Source organism: Ptiloglossa arizonensis, chromosome 9 (assembly GCF_051014685.1).
Source record: "Ptiloglossa arizonensis isolate GNS036 chromosome 9, iyPtiAriz1_principal, whole genome shotgun sequence".
NCBI lineage: Eukaryota > Metazoa > Arthropoda > Insecta > Hymenoptera > Colletidae > Ptiloglossa > Ptiloglossa arizonensis.
In genome coordinates this window covers 17,205,583-17,222,790 of record NC_135056.1, presented here as the reverse complement: position 1 = coordinate 17,222,790, position 17,208 = coordinate 17,205,583, and the positions used below count along the sequence as shown (strand labels likewise).

General features: G+C 50.5%; 2 protein-coding genes across 4 annotated transcripts in view; one reads left to right on the top strand and one right to left on the bottom strand.

Moving 5' to 3' along the window:
• Positions 1-796: 796 nt before the first annotated feature.
• Positions 797-17,208, bottom strand: part of Tdg (Thymine DNA glycosylase) — a 123,258-nt gene continuing 106,846 nt past the window's right edge. The window contains exons 7-9 of the mRNA XM_076320798.1: positions 5,436-5,585; positions 2,948-3,090; positions 797-2,783 (exon numbers count right to left, since the gene is read on the bottom strand). Coding sequence (XP_076176913.1) covers positions 801-2,783; positions 2,948-3,090; positions 5,436-5,585 — 2,276 coding nt within the window. The 3' untranslated portion in view covers positions 797-800. The remainder of the gene's footprint in view (positions 2,784-2,947; positions 3,091-5,435; positions 5,586-17,208) is intronic.
• Dnmt3 (DNA methyltransferase 3) overlaps positions 3,518-17,208 on the top strand; it is a 151,177-nt gene continuing 137,486 nt past the window's right edge. Inside the window, exon 1 of one of the 3 annotated variants that reach the window (XM_076320788.1) lies at positions 3,518-3,783. The gene's annotated coding sequence lies outside the window, so the exon portion shown is untranslated. The remainder of the gene's footprint in view (positions 3,784-17,208) is intronic. The other 2 variants (XM_076320786.1, XM_076320791.1) reach the window with 2 other exon arrangements.

Here is a 17,208-nt window from a genome sequence, read left to right as displayed (position 1 = left end):
TCACTTGAAATTCTATCGAATCACGATCGCGGAAAGAAATGAACAATTTTTGATAATCTTTCGCGGAAGCTTTCGTCGAAACAATTTTCGATCAGTAGATTCGAAATCGTTTTCGAATTTTAATGGAACGACACGGATGCGATTGTTCAAACAACGGTAAAGACAATGATGGAAAAATTGAACAGCAGTTGTCTCGAAGCCGCGTACAAAGTTTCGAATCGATCCACGACGACAAAAGACGATATATCTCGTATCGAAGATCGCCCCGGAAACGAGAATCGCGACCGGGAAATCCCCCGTGACGCGCACGCGTACTCGTCGGAACATCCGAACCGTAAGATAACCCTACTTCGTGTCTTTCGACGCAGAGTTCGTTCACGAAATTCCCCCGTGCCACCCGATCGTTCCAAGACTTCGTAAACACCCTGTACGATCTCGGTTAGGTTACATCGATCGTTCGTATCTTCGAAACGATCGAGTTTCTACGCCCACGAGTTTACAGGTAGCGACGGTTACCGATGGAGATCCACCGTTCCCGCGAAAGTAGGTTAAAACCGGTCGAGGTGGGGGAACAGGTTCGGTCCCTCCCCTCCGTGCGACAGAGGGGAGGTTATGGTGGTGGAAAAACGCGCGCAGTTCGCGAATCGCAGTAGCAAAGTCGCGCCAGAGAGCGTCCGCAACGAGAAGCGTTTTCGTTAGACGATTGTTCCGGCGACGGATCCTAAACGTGTAAAAATACGTAGAAAAGATAAACATAGCGCTCGAATCGCTATCGCGTCGAATAGCTTTTACATCGATTATCATACACCGTCGTAAGCAAGGTCGACCGGCGGCCTGTGGTGAGACGGAAGGTAAGACGGCGGCGTCGAAGTGCCCGGCGTGGCGCTGCCAACACTGGTGTAACCACCGGGATAGTTCGCGCTGGGTGCGTGAATCCCTGCTGGCGGTGCCGGATAGGCATCGAAGGAACTAGAATACGAACCGTTGTAGGGATAAGGATTGGCCATGTGACCGAGGGATGGATGCATTCCTCCCATGCCGCTCATACCGCCCATCGCGTAGGTGCGTTGCATCAGGCTGGGCTCGAGGCCGCCGAAAAGGTAACCGTTCGTCGAACCCATCGGCACGGGATAATGTGGCCCGGGTATTATGTTCGGATACGAGTTACCGGGATGCCCGTGGCTCATGCTAGGCGTGTAATTGCTGGACGCTAGATTCTCCACGGTGTACGACTTGCTGTGCTGTTGCTGCTGCTGTTGGTGCTGCTGTTGTTGCTGCTGTTGTTGCTGTTGTTGCTGCTGCTGTTGCTGCTGCTGTTGCTGCGAGTCCTGGTGCTGACGACCGTTCATGCTGTACAGCGAACCGTAGCCGTCGTTCGGCGAGTTGTGCAACGAACTCGGATAGATGGTGCCGCCGGGCGCCAATGGGGGACTATAATTGGACATTCCCGCGTTAGACATTCCGGTGAAGCCGGACAGATAAGATTGATGATGAGCCTCCATCTTTTCCGCGAGCGATCCGTCGTCGGTCATGCCCGGGTGAGCGTGTTGGAGACGTTGGCTCCCACCGTCGGCTATGCTCGGTATCTGGTCGACTAGAGATTCCAGGTCGCTGAGACTCTTCGACGCCACGTCCTGGCCGGCGTTCCTCTTTATACCGTATTGCTCGTGGGGATGATGGGGGGACATGGACGAGTGGGTGGGCGTGTGGGGATGCGTGTGCGGAGGAGTCGGATGGGAATGGTGCGAGTGATCGTCGGTCGTTTGACTCAACGGGGTCGGTGTTGTCTGATGTGGATGCGGATTGTGGGGGTCCGAGGTTTGGTCGTGGTAGCCCATGTAGCTGGTGTAACTCGGATGAGAGGGTGTACCGGGACTACCGTGGTGCCCGGTGTTCTCACCGTTCCCGGCCGGATTGTACTGACGATGATCGTTGCTCATGTTCTGTTGGGAGATGCTGGTCGGTGGCTCGAAGTCCGGGTGCTCGATACTAGGCGAGGTTAACGGCGACGGTTCCAGGTTGTTCTCCGAGGAGATCGCTGTGTTGATCTCCGACGAGAGATCGGAATGAGTGAACGAGAGCGACATGGACTTGGGACTTTGGCTGTAGTGCTGTAAATGGACCGGGCTCTGTTTCGCGGTCATGCTGTACGGGCTGTCGTTCATCCCCTGGCCGTAGAAACCGGAATCGTTCATCGGTTGAGGGTAAGGGGCCATGTGGGCGAACGTCTTCGGCGGTGAGAAACAATTCGGCATCACGCCTCCGTAACCGTCGCCGAGGTGGCCCATGCTCTGGTGTTGCTGTTGTTGCTGTTGCTGCTCCCGTTCCCTCATCTCCCTCTCTTGTTGCTTCTGTTGTTGGTGTATCTTTTTCGGACGACCGCGACGTTTCTTCACCACCTCCCCGTTCGCGTCCAGTTTCTCGGGATCCGGTAACGGTTGATCCTCCGGGTTCTTTATCTTCTTCGGTCTGCCCCGCTTCTTCTTGCCGGGTATCTGGGAGTTCGGCTCCTGTTTCACCATCGTCCCGTTCACGTCCGTGATCCGGCTCTCGCCCTCGTTCGTCAGATCGTCGCAGAACGCCGGCTTCTTGTCCTCGATCGCCTCGTGATCCTTCTTCTTGAGCTTCGAGTCCGCGAACACTATGTCGGACTCGTCGAGATGAGAGATCGTGCCGTTCAGATAATCGCGGAACTTCTTCAGCGCCGCGTAATATGGCACCTTGTCCGCTGCGCGCGGCAGCTGCGCGCATCTCGCGCTGCTCGATGGCATCACCCACATGTACTGCAATCGGAACGTTTTACGAGTGTTATTGGAAAGTTATTCGCGATTCGAATTGGTTTTTATTATTTTTTTTTTTTTTTTGATTTTTTTTTTTTTTAATTTTTTTATCATTATTATTATCGTTATTCGTCTATTTTTAAAATTTCTTTCGTGTTGCGTCTTACCGTGCTGGTACCCTCCACCAGATTGGGCTGTCTTCCGAATCCAAACTCCTTCTTCCCCGAGAATACTTCGTATATGAGTTTACCGTTGAATACCGCGATCTTAGGCTTGTATTTCCGTAATTTCTCTAACAGAATGTGACTACCTATAAAAGAAAAACGTCATTTCGTAACATCCACGTCGATAGGTGGGTTTGTATTTATCATTGAAATTTTCAATCGCAATTTTACGAACACGCTGTCCATTGGCGCGAGGAAATCGAACGATTTCGACCGGAAAAGAATATTTGCCGAATCGATCGTTTCGAGAATCGAGAAAAAACCTTATTGCACGTTTTCAACGTGTTTCGTGCGTATTTATTTTTTCGTCGATTTATTTATTTTCGGAACGTATCGCGTATTTTCGGAACACTCTGTATATTTTAGTTCGCTATATAATTATGCAAATATGTCCGCGATGTACGAACGTATTTCGGTTCGTTATCTCGACGCTCTTAGTTCGTTCATCATTTTAAAAGCGATGCATGGACCGTGATTCTTGCACGCGAGAGAATTTCAAGTGTCGGGGTTGGCAACATTGGGATGCCGCGTGCCGCCAGTCTCCTCGCGGCGGCGATCGCATAGCGAACTGGTCGAAAGTCAAAGCCGATCGGAAGATTCTCGTTAATTTTTGTCGATCGTTTTCGTCGATACATCCGTTACGCGAACAGTGCGACGATCGTTTCGACTCGTCAACGACGAACGGGAAAAGTTCAGTGATCGCGACATCCGATAGATCGTGAATCGAAGCTCTGTTGTTCGTCGTCGAACTTCTCGGCGCTGGCAAACATCCAAGCACAGTGAGTAAACCAACGTTTATCGATACGTGCACGTTGTTGCTTGCATTTTCGTTCGCGAACCTTATATCGTGTTCCGCGTTCGCTGCGTTCTACGTCGGTATTTTATTTCATTCTTTGCGTTCGATCGTCGAGTCGGAATGTCGGCTGACACCGGCTCGCGAAAAGTTTCCGATACATTTTTTTTACCACGCTTTCGTTTGTCAACGAAAGTGTTTCGAGCACGGTCGAAAGGGACGAATTCTCGTAAACATCGACCGAATTGCATCCGTATCAAAACAAACGTTATTCCCGAACGATGCACGAGAACGAGAATCGTTCGCTGTCCACGGTTAAGCACGTAACTTCGTTACACTGTATCGTTTCGGTCGCGAGGGAACGAATCAATCAGCCTCCATCGTTTCGACGAGACGGCATCGTCTTCGGCGAGACGAAAATGCACGCGACGGAAGAATCGTATTTTAGTACGGTAGAATTATTTTTATCGTCGCTGATTACTCGATGAAGAAATCGTAATATTTTCAGCACGTTTTATCTTATTGGAAGCCGATGAATTTCTTTCGCGAGAGGTTAAATCTGCAACGTTACGGAGAGTATTTATCTCACTGTTGCGAATACGAAATTATCGAAACAAAACGAAAAAAGGGAAACGAAAAACTTGAACCGAATATTCGATCCGAATAAACGAAGAAACGAGTGCGTGTAAATAACCGGCGATAAGCATCCGAACCGACGAGACTCTTACCTTCGATCGGTGATCTCGATTATCGACACGTTGTAAAACATTCTTTTCGCGAGAATCCCTGCTACGTCCATCCATCGACAAATATGTACTCGGTTTCGCGATAGCGCGAACGTACACGCCGAAAGCGTTGGAAACTTTTCTCGATCTTTCTGTCCGCGAACGACCGATTCTCTACGTTCGAGCGTAATGCTCGGTGTCGGAAATGGGCTGGTTTTTGTCGTCCATGTGTGCACGGTATGTTTAAAATTCTTGCACGCATTAGACGATGGTTCGCGCTCGGCGACGAGATCGCGCTCGTGCCTCGTTCGACGATGACTCGAAAATTTGGGCCTCGATTAATTTATAACAACCGTACCAGTATAACGTAACCGAATACGACGAAATCGAATATTATTTTCTGGCTTCAATTAATGGCCGAACGTATCGCGTTTCGTCAGTTTCCGAATTTTCCAAATGCGAAATAATCGTGCAATTTTTGTTTCAACGTGTCAGGCCTGTACGAGGAAATTTTTTTTTTTCGCTCGAAATTTCAAAGGGGAGTCACTTTTTTAACGTTTCCCGCGTTTAATCGAAAATGTTTCCGAGCGATTTTTTCTACTTTTTTCCCCGACCAGTTCTCCATCCTAGCTGGAATTTTAAAAAGCGAACATTGTACGCTTCTCGCGTTCACGTCGATACGTCGGTCGTTTTCGAAGCAGCGTCGTACGACCGTTCGCGTTCAAAGTGAAAAATCGGTTAACAAGACGACACAAAGCCTGGTAACGATGCGAACCGGTTACTCTAAACTGTAGAAAAATTAAATAAATCTTTGTACACGCGATTGTCTACGTACATACACGATCAATGAATAAATATCAGCGAAAGGAAGTTTCGGGATTTTTCGTTCTTCGTTAGCGTTTCGTATACTGACCTTCTTTTATTTCTTTCCTCGTAAGATCGGCGCTGCCTTTGGTGGCGCGAGCCACCATATTTGTGAAACCGATACCGAAGCGCAACAGCTTGTAATCGTCATCCGCCGTCAGTGGTTCGGGTGTCAGTCCGCTCAGGTGTAAACACTTCCCTGAAAAAGTCGTTTTAATTGCTCGTTAGAAATATCGAAAGTAGAGGGAACCACGCTTTTTCCAAGGTTCGCGGGAAACGCGCCAAGAATCTTTGCCGTTTAAGTTCGACCGATATCCATTGGGCTCGGGTGGGAGGGGTGGGGGGGAATTTCAATGGGTCTGGGTCAAACGTTGTCGACAAACTGTCTGGAAGTTCTGACTTCGTTTCGTAAACTCGCGACGATAAATCGGCCGCCGTCGTCGACGAAAGAAAATGAAAGAGCGTGCACGGCGTCGCGCGGATTTATCGAGGTTGCGTCGAGCGTGTCGCGACGGTCACCGGTGACCTATACGTAACATCATCGGGTAACGGTTAATTTTTCGCGCGATAAACAATAATTCGAATCGAAATGCGAGAATGCGGACAACGTACGTCATTTCTGACGACGATTCGTGCATCGAACTTTGAATTTCGTTCGAAAGAAATAAAAATTCGAAGGAACGTCGATCGATAACGCGAACGACAAAACACGATTCCTAGATTCTTATTCATTGGGCATTCGTGTTCTCGGTTATTCTTTTGTTCGTCGTTCGACGAACGAAACGATGTAAAATATTGCTCCTTTCGCCGGGACCGTAATATATACGACCTTGGCGCGACATTTGACTCCTCTCCGTATGTCGTACGTTCGACGCATCGATAATATTAGTTGGAATTATTTTATTTCAACGTTTATACGAACGCGTACGCATTCGTACGCGCGTAAAGTGCGTTCGGAGCGAATCGAGTATACGCTGATGCCCGCTAATTGATTCCCCGGAAAGATAAATTTTCGCGTCGGGTATATTGGTCAAATTACCGATTCCAATAATCTCGGTCTGATTATATTTCGAAATGGGGAAGATTCCGCTTTTAAAATTAGAAAACGCGCGTAACGAGGGATCCGGGGCGTAGCGTTGCGCGCCGATTTTAACGAGGCCTCGTAAGTGGATACGAAAAATATTTAATTCGCGTTCGATCGTTTTGCGCGAACATTCGATAGATTACGAGGTATTTAACGCTGGATATCATCTCGCGACATCGAATTCGAAATCGAGTCCCGTCTCTATTTAGCGAGATTCTCTTTCGAAGGTAACGAAGGACATTGGAATCATTTCTTTCGCGATTATTCGGTGTAAGATCGTTTAAGAGCGAAACATTTCGTCCAAAATTTGTCTGTTTGTCGCATCGTTTGTTCGCTTTGTAAGTTTTCCAATCGGTACATTTAGAATGATGTTAGACCAAGGTGTCCAAAATAATATAAAAAATTGGAATAATTTCTTTCACGATTATTCGTCGTAAGATCGTTTAAGAGTGAAACATTTCACTCACAATTTATCGGTCGGTCACATCGTTCGTTTGTCTTGTAAGTTTTCCAATCGGTACATTTAGGATGATGTTAAGTTAAGGTGTCGAAGATAATATAGAACATTGGAATAATTTCTTTCACGATTATTCGTTATAAAATCGTTCAAGAGCGAACCATTTCGCTCACAATTCATCACTCAGTCGCATCGTTGGTTCGCCTTGTAAGTTTTCCAATCGGTACATTTAGTTAGGATGGTGTTAGGCGCGAAGAACATCAGTCCGTTCGGTGCTTCGTGCAAGAATGCGAGGACCGCGACGCGTCAGTCTTCTTTTGATTAAAATGATCGGTATTATAACGCTTCCATCGTACCGTGTAAAATGACACGGTGCATCGTGGCGGTCCGGGCGCGTGTCTCCGCGCTGCTATTCAGTCTAACCTACATACGGAGGGGTGAATAGAATTCGTAATAGGCCCACAATGAAATTATACGTACGTATAAAACGGCTCGATGGAACAGACAAAAAGTAAACGCGTCCTTATCGTCGTAACCGGTGTCGTTCGGTGTGTCTCGTTTCCGCGACAACCGGTAATTTCTAACGCCTAATTAAACGAACAAACGGAACGGTTCTCGAGTAAAAGTTTTTCTCGCGTGCCACCCGCGAAACGATTCCTACCACGAAAACGCAAAAGCGGTCCGACGATAATTCGCGCATTATTTGTATCGTTAAGAGCCCCTCCGGTGTAGCCGCGCCGCGGTGGTAGTGGGGGGGAGAAGCTGGAGAACGCTTTTCCCGTCCTCCCTTAATTACCGTGCATTTTTGCTTTTCGAGGTCTCTCTCTCTCTCTCTCTCTCTCTCTCCCACTCTCTCTCTCCCTTCCCTGCGAAACAGCCGTTTTCACGCTTTGTGTCGTCGCGGCAATTTAGAGAAACTACTTGTCAGCGGGAGCGATTGTGCAGCAGGTGTCACAAAACGCGCGCCGTTCAAACGGATTAAATGGGTCTGGGTCAGGCTTGGTCGATTCTTTTTATTTTTCCCTCTCGGAAGTTTAGTCATAAATCGTGGCATGCGCCCTCGTTCCTCGCGGAAAATTATTGTCCGCCGCGGGAAATTTGTTTAGTCGGCCCCTTGGATTTCCCGATCGATGAGAGAGAACTTTCCACCGATCCGCTCGTCCCCTGGCTTCCGCCCCCTCCGCTCTACGCCCGCCCTCGCCCTACCCCCCTTGTTATTAAGTTTCCGTGTGCGCCCGCGCGTATTTATCTCCGCGGCGACGAAGAAATTACGTTCCTGGCCGGTGATCGACTTGAACGATGACATCGCGAACGAACGTCCGGCTCGATGAATGGAATTAACATCGTGCCCGTTCGATCGAAAAGAATTCACGTTAACTGGTTACGCGTCGTTGTCTCGACGTCGATCGCCGTGAACAGGTAGATAAGGCGGTTGGATAGGTGTTAGGGCGCGAATTAAACAACGTAGGAGGGGGAGGAGGAGGAGGACCCTCCTGTTGTAGTTTTATTACCATCGAAACACCGTAACGTCGTATTCTTGGACTACCGTGATACACACCGGGGGCCCCTGAACGCGGTATGCGCGATGCGTACGCGTTAATGGGCGCGTTCACTATAAATAAACGAATAATAACGGTACGCGGCAAAGCGAGCCCGGTACCCGCGTAAATCATCCGACGTGTTCTCTCTTGAGAGAGAGAGAGGCTCTCGTCTTCGAATCACCAGTTCGATATTCTCCCGAATCGAATATTTTCACGGGTATTCACCCGAATTCAATATTTTCTTACTCCGCCAATTGTTGCGTTCTCGTGGATCTTTGTATCATAGATGCACCGATTTCGGGACCGGTTGTATCGGTTGGAGAGACTTTCGTTTTTTTCGCGAAAGGAGGTAAATGTATAAGAACGATTCCTTCCGGACTTTTGCATTTTGTTGACTGGGAGAAAGGAGAGTGTACAACCGCACGAGATTCGACCGATGATTTTGTTGCGTATAATCGGTCAATATTCCACGGAGATTTGCACTTTTTGCGTGGAAAGAAGTAAATATGTAAGAACTCTTCGTTTTCGATTTTTGCGTTTCGTCGACTCGGAGAAAGGAGAATGCACAACTGTACAAGATTCGATCGATGATTTTGTTGCGTATAATCGGTCAATATTCCACGAAGATTTGCACTTTTTGCGTGGAAAGAAGTAAATATGTAAGAACGTTTCGTTTTCGATTTTTGCGTTTCGTCGACTCGGAGAAAGGAGTGTGCACAACTGTACAAGATTCGATCGATGGTTTTGTTGCGTATAATCGTCAATATTCTCCAGAAATGTCCACTGTCTTCGTAGAAGTAGATATACGTATAAGAACCCTTCGTTTTCGACATTTGCGCTTCGTCGACTCACAGAAAGTACATCGTACAACCGATCGAGAGACATAAGATGATCGACCGTCGATTTCCTCGCGTATAATCCGTCGATGCTCCAAAGAGGGTGCCCAGCGAGTCAAAGTCGCGAACTGGCACTCGGCGAGACAATAACAACCCGTACCCCTTTGCACTGTTGGCCGTCGATGGGCACGTAACAGGTGAAACTGAAAATTCTCCGTCGTATTCCACGGAACGCGTTAATCGTCGCGAAGGTATCCGCGTCCGGATTGTACACCGGAAGTGTGTCGTACTCGATGAACCGTGGGGGTCGGTGAACGAAATATCTCGATGAACGCGGAACGTAACAGGTGAGACTCCGAATACTATTCGAGCGTGTTCCACGGAACGCGTTAATCGTCGCGAACTTTTTCCGCGTCGAAAGTACATACACGGGGTATATACCGGAAACGGGCCTCGTTTACTCGGTGAACTCGAACGTCGGTGGGATAGGCGGGTGTTCGCGGAGGAACGACGAAATAAATCGTTGATACGCGCGCGGGTCCGAGGGAACGCCAAAAGGAACGAAGACAGGGGAATAAAGAACGCGGGTAAGGTCCGGGGGTGGTGGCGGTGGTGGAGGAGGAGGAGGAGGAAACGAGCGCGCGACAGGGTTGGGAGGCAGAGACGGAGATAAAGAGGGAGAGAAAGAGGGTCTCTGGTCCGCTGGCGCGAAATTACAGACGTCGCCGAAGTATATCCCGCGAGCGTTTACCCCCGGCAGCGGCAGATAGAGATTTATGACGCGGCCTCGGAAATTCTCTACCTCTTGTCCTCCCCGGTCTCGCCTCCTCTCGCACCACCGACCTACAGCCGCACCACACGACCTTGGAGAACTTCGGAACAAAGTTAAACGCTCGCTCGCGTCTGCCGCGGCCGTTGCACGCTTTACCCGCAAGCGGAGCGTTTGGTTCGTTCGCTCTTAAAGTCAACGACGCGTCGTCGGCCGCACCACGGTGCGGTAGGGGACTGGGCAGGCGCTGGATGAGCTTCGGGAGGAGGGTTGGAAAGATAGAAAAGCGAGAGGGAAACTCTCGCTCGAGAGAAGAGGAGGAGGAGGAGGTAGAGAGAGGGAGAGAGAGAGAGAGAGAGAGAGAGAGAGAGAGGAAAAAAAAAGAAAACTCTCGGTTGCTCTCGATAGCCTCTGGGCGCCGCGCGCGGTTTGCAACACGCACGCGGAGGATCTCCCGTCTCGGTCCCGGTAGCTCGAACCGGAAGGGGGCGCCCTGTTCGCCCCCGTTCCGTGCTCCACTCCCCGTTCGACGCAAGACTAACGGCCGATCGAACAAACTTTATCGAAGCGAAACGCGACCCTTCCCCCCGGTCGTTTACGACGCTAACCTAACCCAACTTGACTTCCCTCGACCTTTCCGCGTTACCTCGGCTACGTCACGTCAGAGTACGCGTCCCCGCCCCCTTCTCTAACCCCCACCGACCCCTTGTCTCTATCCTCGGGGTGAAACGTCCGCGGAGTTTTCGCGTCCTCGAGTCGTTGGAAACGGAACAAATCGTAAACCGGAAGGCGAGGAGGGAAGTTTCGAGAGGATCGTCTCGCGCCGGGGAATTTTCTCCTCTTCGGGAAAACTATTTTTCCCCAGCCCGCATCGTTCCGATTTCCTTTCGCGGAATCCCCACGAGTCGTTATCCAGAGGCAGAGCGAGCGAGCGAGTAGGCGGCACGGGTGGGGAGAGACGAATGCAAAAAAGGTTACGAAACGCCCGAGCGAACTCCCGAGTTCGCCGATCTCCACCTCCGCTGGTAGCCGACCGGGTGGTTCGGTGGGTGGGTGTGTTGGTGGGTGGCGTGTTCGTAAATTCGTCCCGGCGGCGCTCCGCTGGAAAGTTTCAAAGTCGAAAGAGTTTCGGTTTCCCCTTGTCCGACCGACTTAACTCGTTTTACCGACTTTCAGACGGGTCGCCAGGCGCAACAGGACCCACCACCGTCGTCGCGCCGTTACAATTTTTCCTCGTGCTCGTGTTTCCACGTCCGCGGCGCGGCGCGGCGCGGTGCGGCGCGGTGCGGCGTGGCGCGGCCTGGCGTGGCGCGGCGCGGCGCGGCGCCCGCTCGGCATCGTTGTCGCGGCTTCAACGACCGACCGGGGGCGGCGGTGGGTACGCGAACGGAAAATTTATCGTCCGCCATATTTTTCGCTCGCCTCGTAATTCAACGTATTCCGCGGGACAGTGTTCTCTCTTTCTCTCTCTCTCTATTTTTCTCTCCGTGTCGGTGTGCGCGTTTCACACGAGCGCGTCCACGCGTTCGGGAACCCCCGTGGGGAGCCCCCGGTAACCCCCGTGTTCTGGAGGCGTACGGTGAAATCTCGAAAAATTTCGCCTGGAAAGGATTCGCGATGGCCGTGGGTTCGATCGCGGCGAGGACTCGACCCCCCGTATATTCTTCCAGCGCAACCACCGCCGGAGCTTGCTTCTCGAAATTTCGTTGACCCAGATTTTTTCCCTTCTTTTCGTCCGGCGGTTGTCTGAATGAACACGACTGGTTTCAGTTCGAGCTGCAGGGGATGCGAGGAGAGCCAGGTGAAAATCGATGCAACCGAGAGAGAGAGAGAGAGAGAGAGAGAGAGAGGGAGAGCGAGAAAGAGAGAGAGAGAAAGAGAGAGAGAGAGACCTGTGCGTGGGTACACCGCGGGAGACCGCGCCTGGAAAATCAATTTTCAGGGTTTTCCAGGACGAAGTCCCGTTCACGGAGACCTAGGAAACAGTCGAGCCCCACGTTCCGCGTAACGCTCTCTTTTCCATCGCGTGCTACCTAGCGAACGTATCAGCTACGTGTACGCGTACCAACGTACGTACGTAACGGGAGGCCGGTCCAACTGCCACAATTTGCGAGCGAGCACGTATTTAACGCCGGTAGACGCGCGTTTAACGACATTCTCCTAAGAAATTCTAGCCACGAGACCCTTTTCGTCGTACAGTCTCGCGAAAAATTCTCCGCCCGGCGACGTGTATCGGACAGGGAGGTAGAGGGTGTCTCATCGCGAGAGATTTACTCCCACGGTGTTCGTTCGTTTCTCCCGTGCGAATCGATTTCGCGATTGGTACCTCGTGGTTGTTTCTCGAACGCGCGCGCTCCAACGTAGCTAAACGTAGCTAAACGTAGCTCAACGTAGTTCACGTTCGAGCGAGATCGGTTTCGATGGTCGTTGGACGGAAAGGTTCGTACGGCCCGGGTTTCGTTGGGAGTGATTGGTCCGGGTGCACCGAGGTCGCGAAACGTCGACGCGGCCGGACCGACGATCGACGCGTTCGCTGTAAAAAAAAAATCTTTCCGTCCCCGGGAATCTCGAAAAAGATGGGGCACAAAATTCTAGGGGGTAACGAACGTGCACGGACTGTAAGCTGCTATCGAGCGGATAGGCGTGCGACAACCCCTTCCTGGCCCTCCCGTCCCCCTCGGCCAGCTCTAGTTCCCTTTTTCCTGCCCCTCTGGCCCCTCCTGTCTCCCCTTTGGACCGAGCAGCAGGCTGGCAGAAGGGTGGCCGGTGGGTGGAAAAGGGAGGAGGCAGAGGCTACACGCTTTCCCACACTCACCGACCAACCCTCCTTCGCCACCTGTACCCTTCGCCCATCTCGTTTCACCCTACCCACCCCCTCTGTAACCGTCTCTACCACCCCTCGCTCACCTCCCACCTCTCCACTCTCTCTCTACTCTCTTTCTGCTCTCTCCCTCCCTCGGTAGCTCGCTCCCGTCTCTCTTTCCCCTGGCTCATTCTCGCTCTGCCTCACCCTCCTCCACCTCACTCTCCTCCCTCCTCCACCTCCTCACCCACACCCTCCGGCTCACCGCCCTCGTCCTCGCCCTCTTCCCTTCGCCCGACACAGCCGCCACTCATTATAGTTCCCACCACTAGCAACCCCAACCTCCGCCACCTCCTTTCCCACCTCCACCGGCATCGACAACCGTCAGGCTTGCATCCCTTTTCCACTCACGCACTTAGCTGGCTTCGCCAATCTTTTCGCAGGTCACTGCTACGATACCGTTCGACGCTGAATACTCCTTCTCCTTCTGCTTCTACTGCTTCTACTTCCACTTCTTCTTCTTCTACTTCTTCTTCTTCTTCCTCCACGTCGTCGTTGTCATCGTCGGTAGTAGTAGTCGTCGTCGTCGTCGTTTTCTCCCCCCTTCGGTCCCTGATATTTTTTCGCGCTCGATAGCCGTCGAAAGAAATCGCGCACGGAGTTCGTCAAATTTTTCCGCAAACTCGGACACGCGCCTGTTCCTATAGCGAGAGAGAGATACTCCGGTTCTCCGAATTGTCGATTGGCGGGAAGGTGAGAATCGCTGGCCGAACCTGCCCGCGAGAAAATATTAATCGAGTGCACGTGCCCGATGATCGGTCTCGCAATTTTTATCGAAAACGCGACCAAAGTGCACCCGCGAGGGAGAACGTTCTTCGACGGATTTAACGACGATAATTAAAACAGAAAGAAGAAGAAGAAGAAGAAGAAAAAAAAATTATTTCACCGCTGGTCATCCGTCGCGTGATTCTCCCGTTGAAACGAAAATTCCTCTTCCGTCGTGTAACGTAACCGAAATCGAACATTCGGAATTCTGATTTCGAGATATTCGAAACAAAAAAAAAAAAAAGAATAAAGAAGCTTTCGCGTACTTCTTTTCCATCGTTCTTGATGTCGAGGCGTCGATCTCATGGTTTCGAGATTTTTAAACGTTCTCGAGTCGATTAGAATCGTTCTTTACGCTCAAAACTCGTTGAAAATTGTATTCCTCCTATTAATCGGTTTCGTAAGGTTTCGTTACCATCTCTCAATGCGTCGATCTCACAATTTCGAAATTTTCAAACCTTCAATTTCGAATTACCGTCCTCGAGTCGATTAGAATCGTTCTCTGCGCTCGAAACTCTTCGAAAATTGTATTCATCCTCATAAATCAGTTTCGTCAGGTTTCGTTACCATCTCTCAATGCATCAACTTCACAATTTCCAAAATTTTAAACCTTCAATTTCGAATTACCGTTCTCGAGTCGATTACAATTTTTTTCTGCGCTCGAAACTCTTCGAAAATTGTATTCATCCTCGTAAATCGGTTTCGTAAAGTTTCGTTAGCATCCTCCTCTTCGAAAAAAAAAAAAAAACTACGATCCTTCGTCCAACGATTCGTCCGTCTCCCGAGTCGTTCGATCGGCGTCGCGTTTCTTTTCGCGCGCGAACGATCTCCAGCTCGCAGACGGTCCCCGGTGGGGTTACTCGATAATATGCCAAGTTTTTGTCGTCTATTTTCATCGCTACGCGGTAGCTGGTACTTCGGTTTATGTAATTCTCGTATTTTTGTTAGTCCCGCGTCGTTCGGTCCGCGTCGAAAATAACGAAACCGTTGCGTTTCCCGCTGGCGCGGCGTTGTCCCTGAAATACGTGGCTGGTGAAACTTTTGCGCGCACGGATTCGTCGATAATCGATGAGCGAAAACATCGTGTCCCGTTGCGAAAGTATCAAACGAGGACGTCGCGCGAGAAGATCCTTTCGTTCCACTCGAAGGAAAAGTTTTCCGGGGCGAAAACTTGGATCGAGCGCCGCCTCGGAGCGCGTTGGACGACCGAAGAGGATGTAGGGCGTAATCTCGAGTAAGAGGACGAAAGTCAAAACTCTAGTTTTCAAGTTAACAAGCAACATCGTGTCAAGAGTTGCTCGCTACTTTGCGACACCAACGTGAAACCACGGAGATGAAAATCGTTCGTCGTTGCGGATCGACCGAAATCGAGCGTAATTGATCGCGAGTGGTATCTATCTACGTGTATATACACATATATATATATTTTTTATATTCGTTTCCGTGTTTACCGGACCGTTAACGATTTATTCGCGAAATAAATAGTCCGTTCGTCACTTGGAAAGTTTCGAACGTATCTCGCACGAAACCCTATTCATTTTCTTCGCTCCGTCAATCTTTTCTAAACGACGAACGGGGAATGTTAAGTGGTAAACTGCACCGTTGCGAGACATTCCTTGCACGGTAATGCGGCGCGTAACAGTTGACAATGACGTATCGCCAAAACTGTTGTTAATACACTGGAAGTTTCGAACGGAGGAAAAAGCAAACAACGCTTCCCGCGGAGAACGAGGAGCAAGTTGGAAAAACGTTTACGGTCGTATTAACTCAGGCCAAGTCGGATGTAAATTTCAGCGACGGTTGTCCCAGGAATCGAGTCCGAATCCTTTTGAACGGTACCGAGAAACCGCTATGAATAAATCGATTAATTGATTCGTAGCGTCTTCGTTATGTAAACAAAGAAAGTTTACGTACGATACACATCGCGTAGAGACGCTCGAAAGCCGATTTCAAACCCGACTGGGAAGATATTGGCGGAACGATTAAACGGACTAAGGAAATTAAACGAATGGTAAAGGAACGGGAACAGGAAGAATCGTGCAAAAGTGTCGGTAAATAAAAAGATCAAGGACGGTATAAATAACCGGTGAACGTAAAGTCTAAATACGAAAGACTGGGGTGGATTTCGGTGGACGTATCGCCGGGCGCGTTGTGCCCCGTGGCTAGCAACGAAACAACGCAAAACGAGATAGAAACGCGTCTCTATAAATAACCGTATCGAGAGAGCCGCGAGAAAAATACAAAGTTCGAAGGAGACGATAACGATCTCGCTCGATGCGATAACGACAGGATAAGAATAGATAAATTGCGTTATCTGTCGATACGACCTAGGTTTCCTGTATCGGATCGAACAAATATCGGAAGACGCGGTGTACGACTCGTCTTGTCTCGGTTAACGAGTTTAAACCGTTTATGGACGCGGGTTAACGCGACACTTTCCTCGTCTCTTTACCAGGAACTGGGCAAAGTCGATAGAGAGTTCATGGTAAACGCCTCCGTAGACTCACCGGGTCCGTATTCGTACGATTTTGTGTCCTCGATCTCGATTTCGATCGGTCGAAAGCTACGAAGCTCTCTTTCAAAAACTAGGACCATAGAACTCGATCTGTGATCATTGTTTTTAACGTTCTCGACGCCCAACGGAGACCAGCGAAAAGAAGTGTCCTTCGATCGTCGAATCCGAACCATTCGTGGTCGTTTACGCGATACTTTGCCAGCTGGACAGTCCAGAAACTGTACAGTCGATGGAAAATCCATGGGTCACCACTGCGCAAACTTTCCCGCAGGGTCTACGATATCGTTACGATTTCGATCCGTCGACGGACAAAGCTGACGCTTCTCCTCGAGCTGACGCAAATGCATTTTTGATACCGTCGACATTGTATCGTTCGATGTATCCCGGAGAGGAGTCGAAGAGCTCTTTCTCGGTTAACGAGTCCGAATCGTTTACGGACCTCCGTGCACTTTTCTCGTGAGCTAGGCAGAGATCTACGTGGGGTCTCGCGCGAGTAGCAAGGGACGAAAACTCGAACGCTTCTCTAAACGAGGCGAGAAGAGGTCTTCCCGATCGTTCTCTCCCGTCCCCGAGGCCGTGGCGAACGCGTTTTTGATATCGTCGAGATCGAGTCTCCTAATATCGCGGCGAGGAACGAAAGAACGCTAACGTCGCGCAGCTGTCGCGAAACGGCTGGCAGTTATCCGGCGCCAGGTCGCGAAATAGCCGCGCAGCGTGACGCGGCGAAGTTCGAACGAGCCGTTGGAGCGAGTCGTATCCGTCGGGGTCGGGGTCGGGGTCGCGGAGCCGCGCGCGGGGTCTCCGAGAGCAGCGCGAGAAACCGAGAGAGCCAGCAGCCCGCGCCGCCGTCCTCGAGTCCTCGAGGATCCAAGAGCCGAGGCGCGGCTACGGTGCTCGCCTCGTCTCGCTTCGACTCGCCTCGACTCGCATCGCCTCGCCTCGACTCGACTCGCATCGACTCGCATCGCCTCGACTCGCCTCGACTAGCCTCG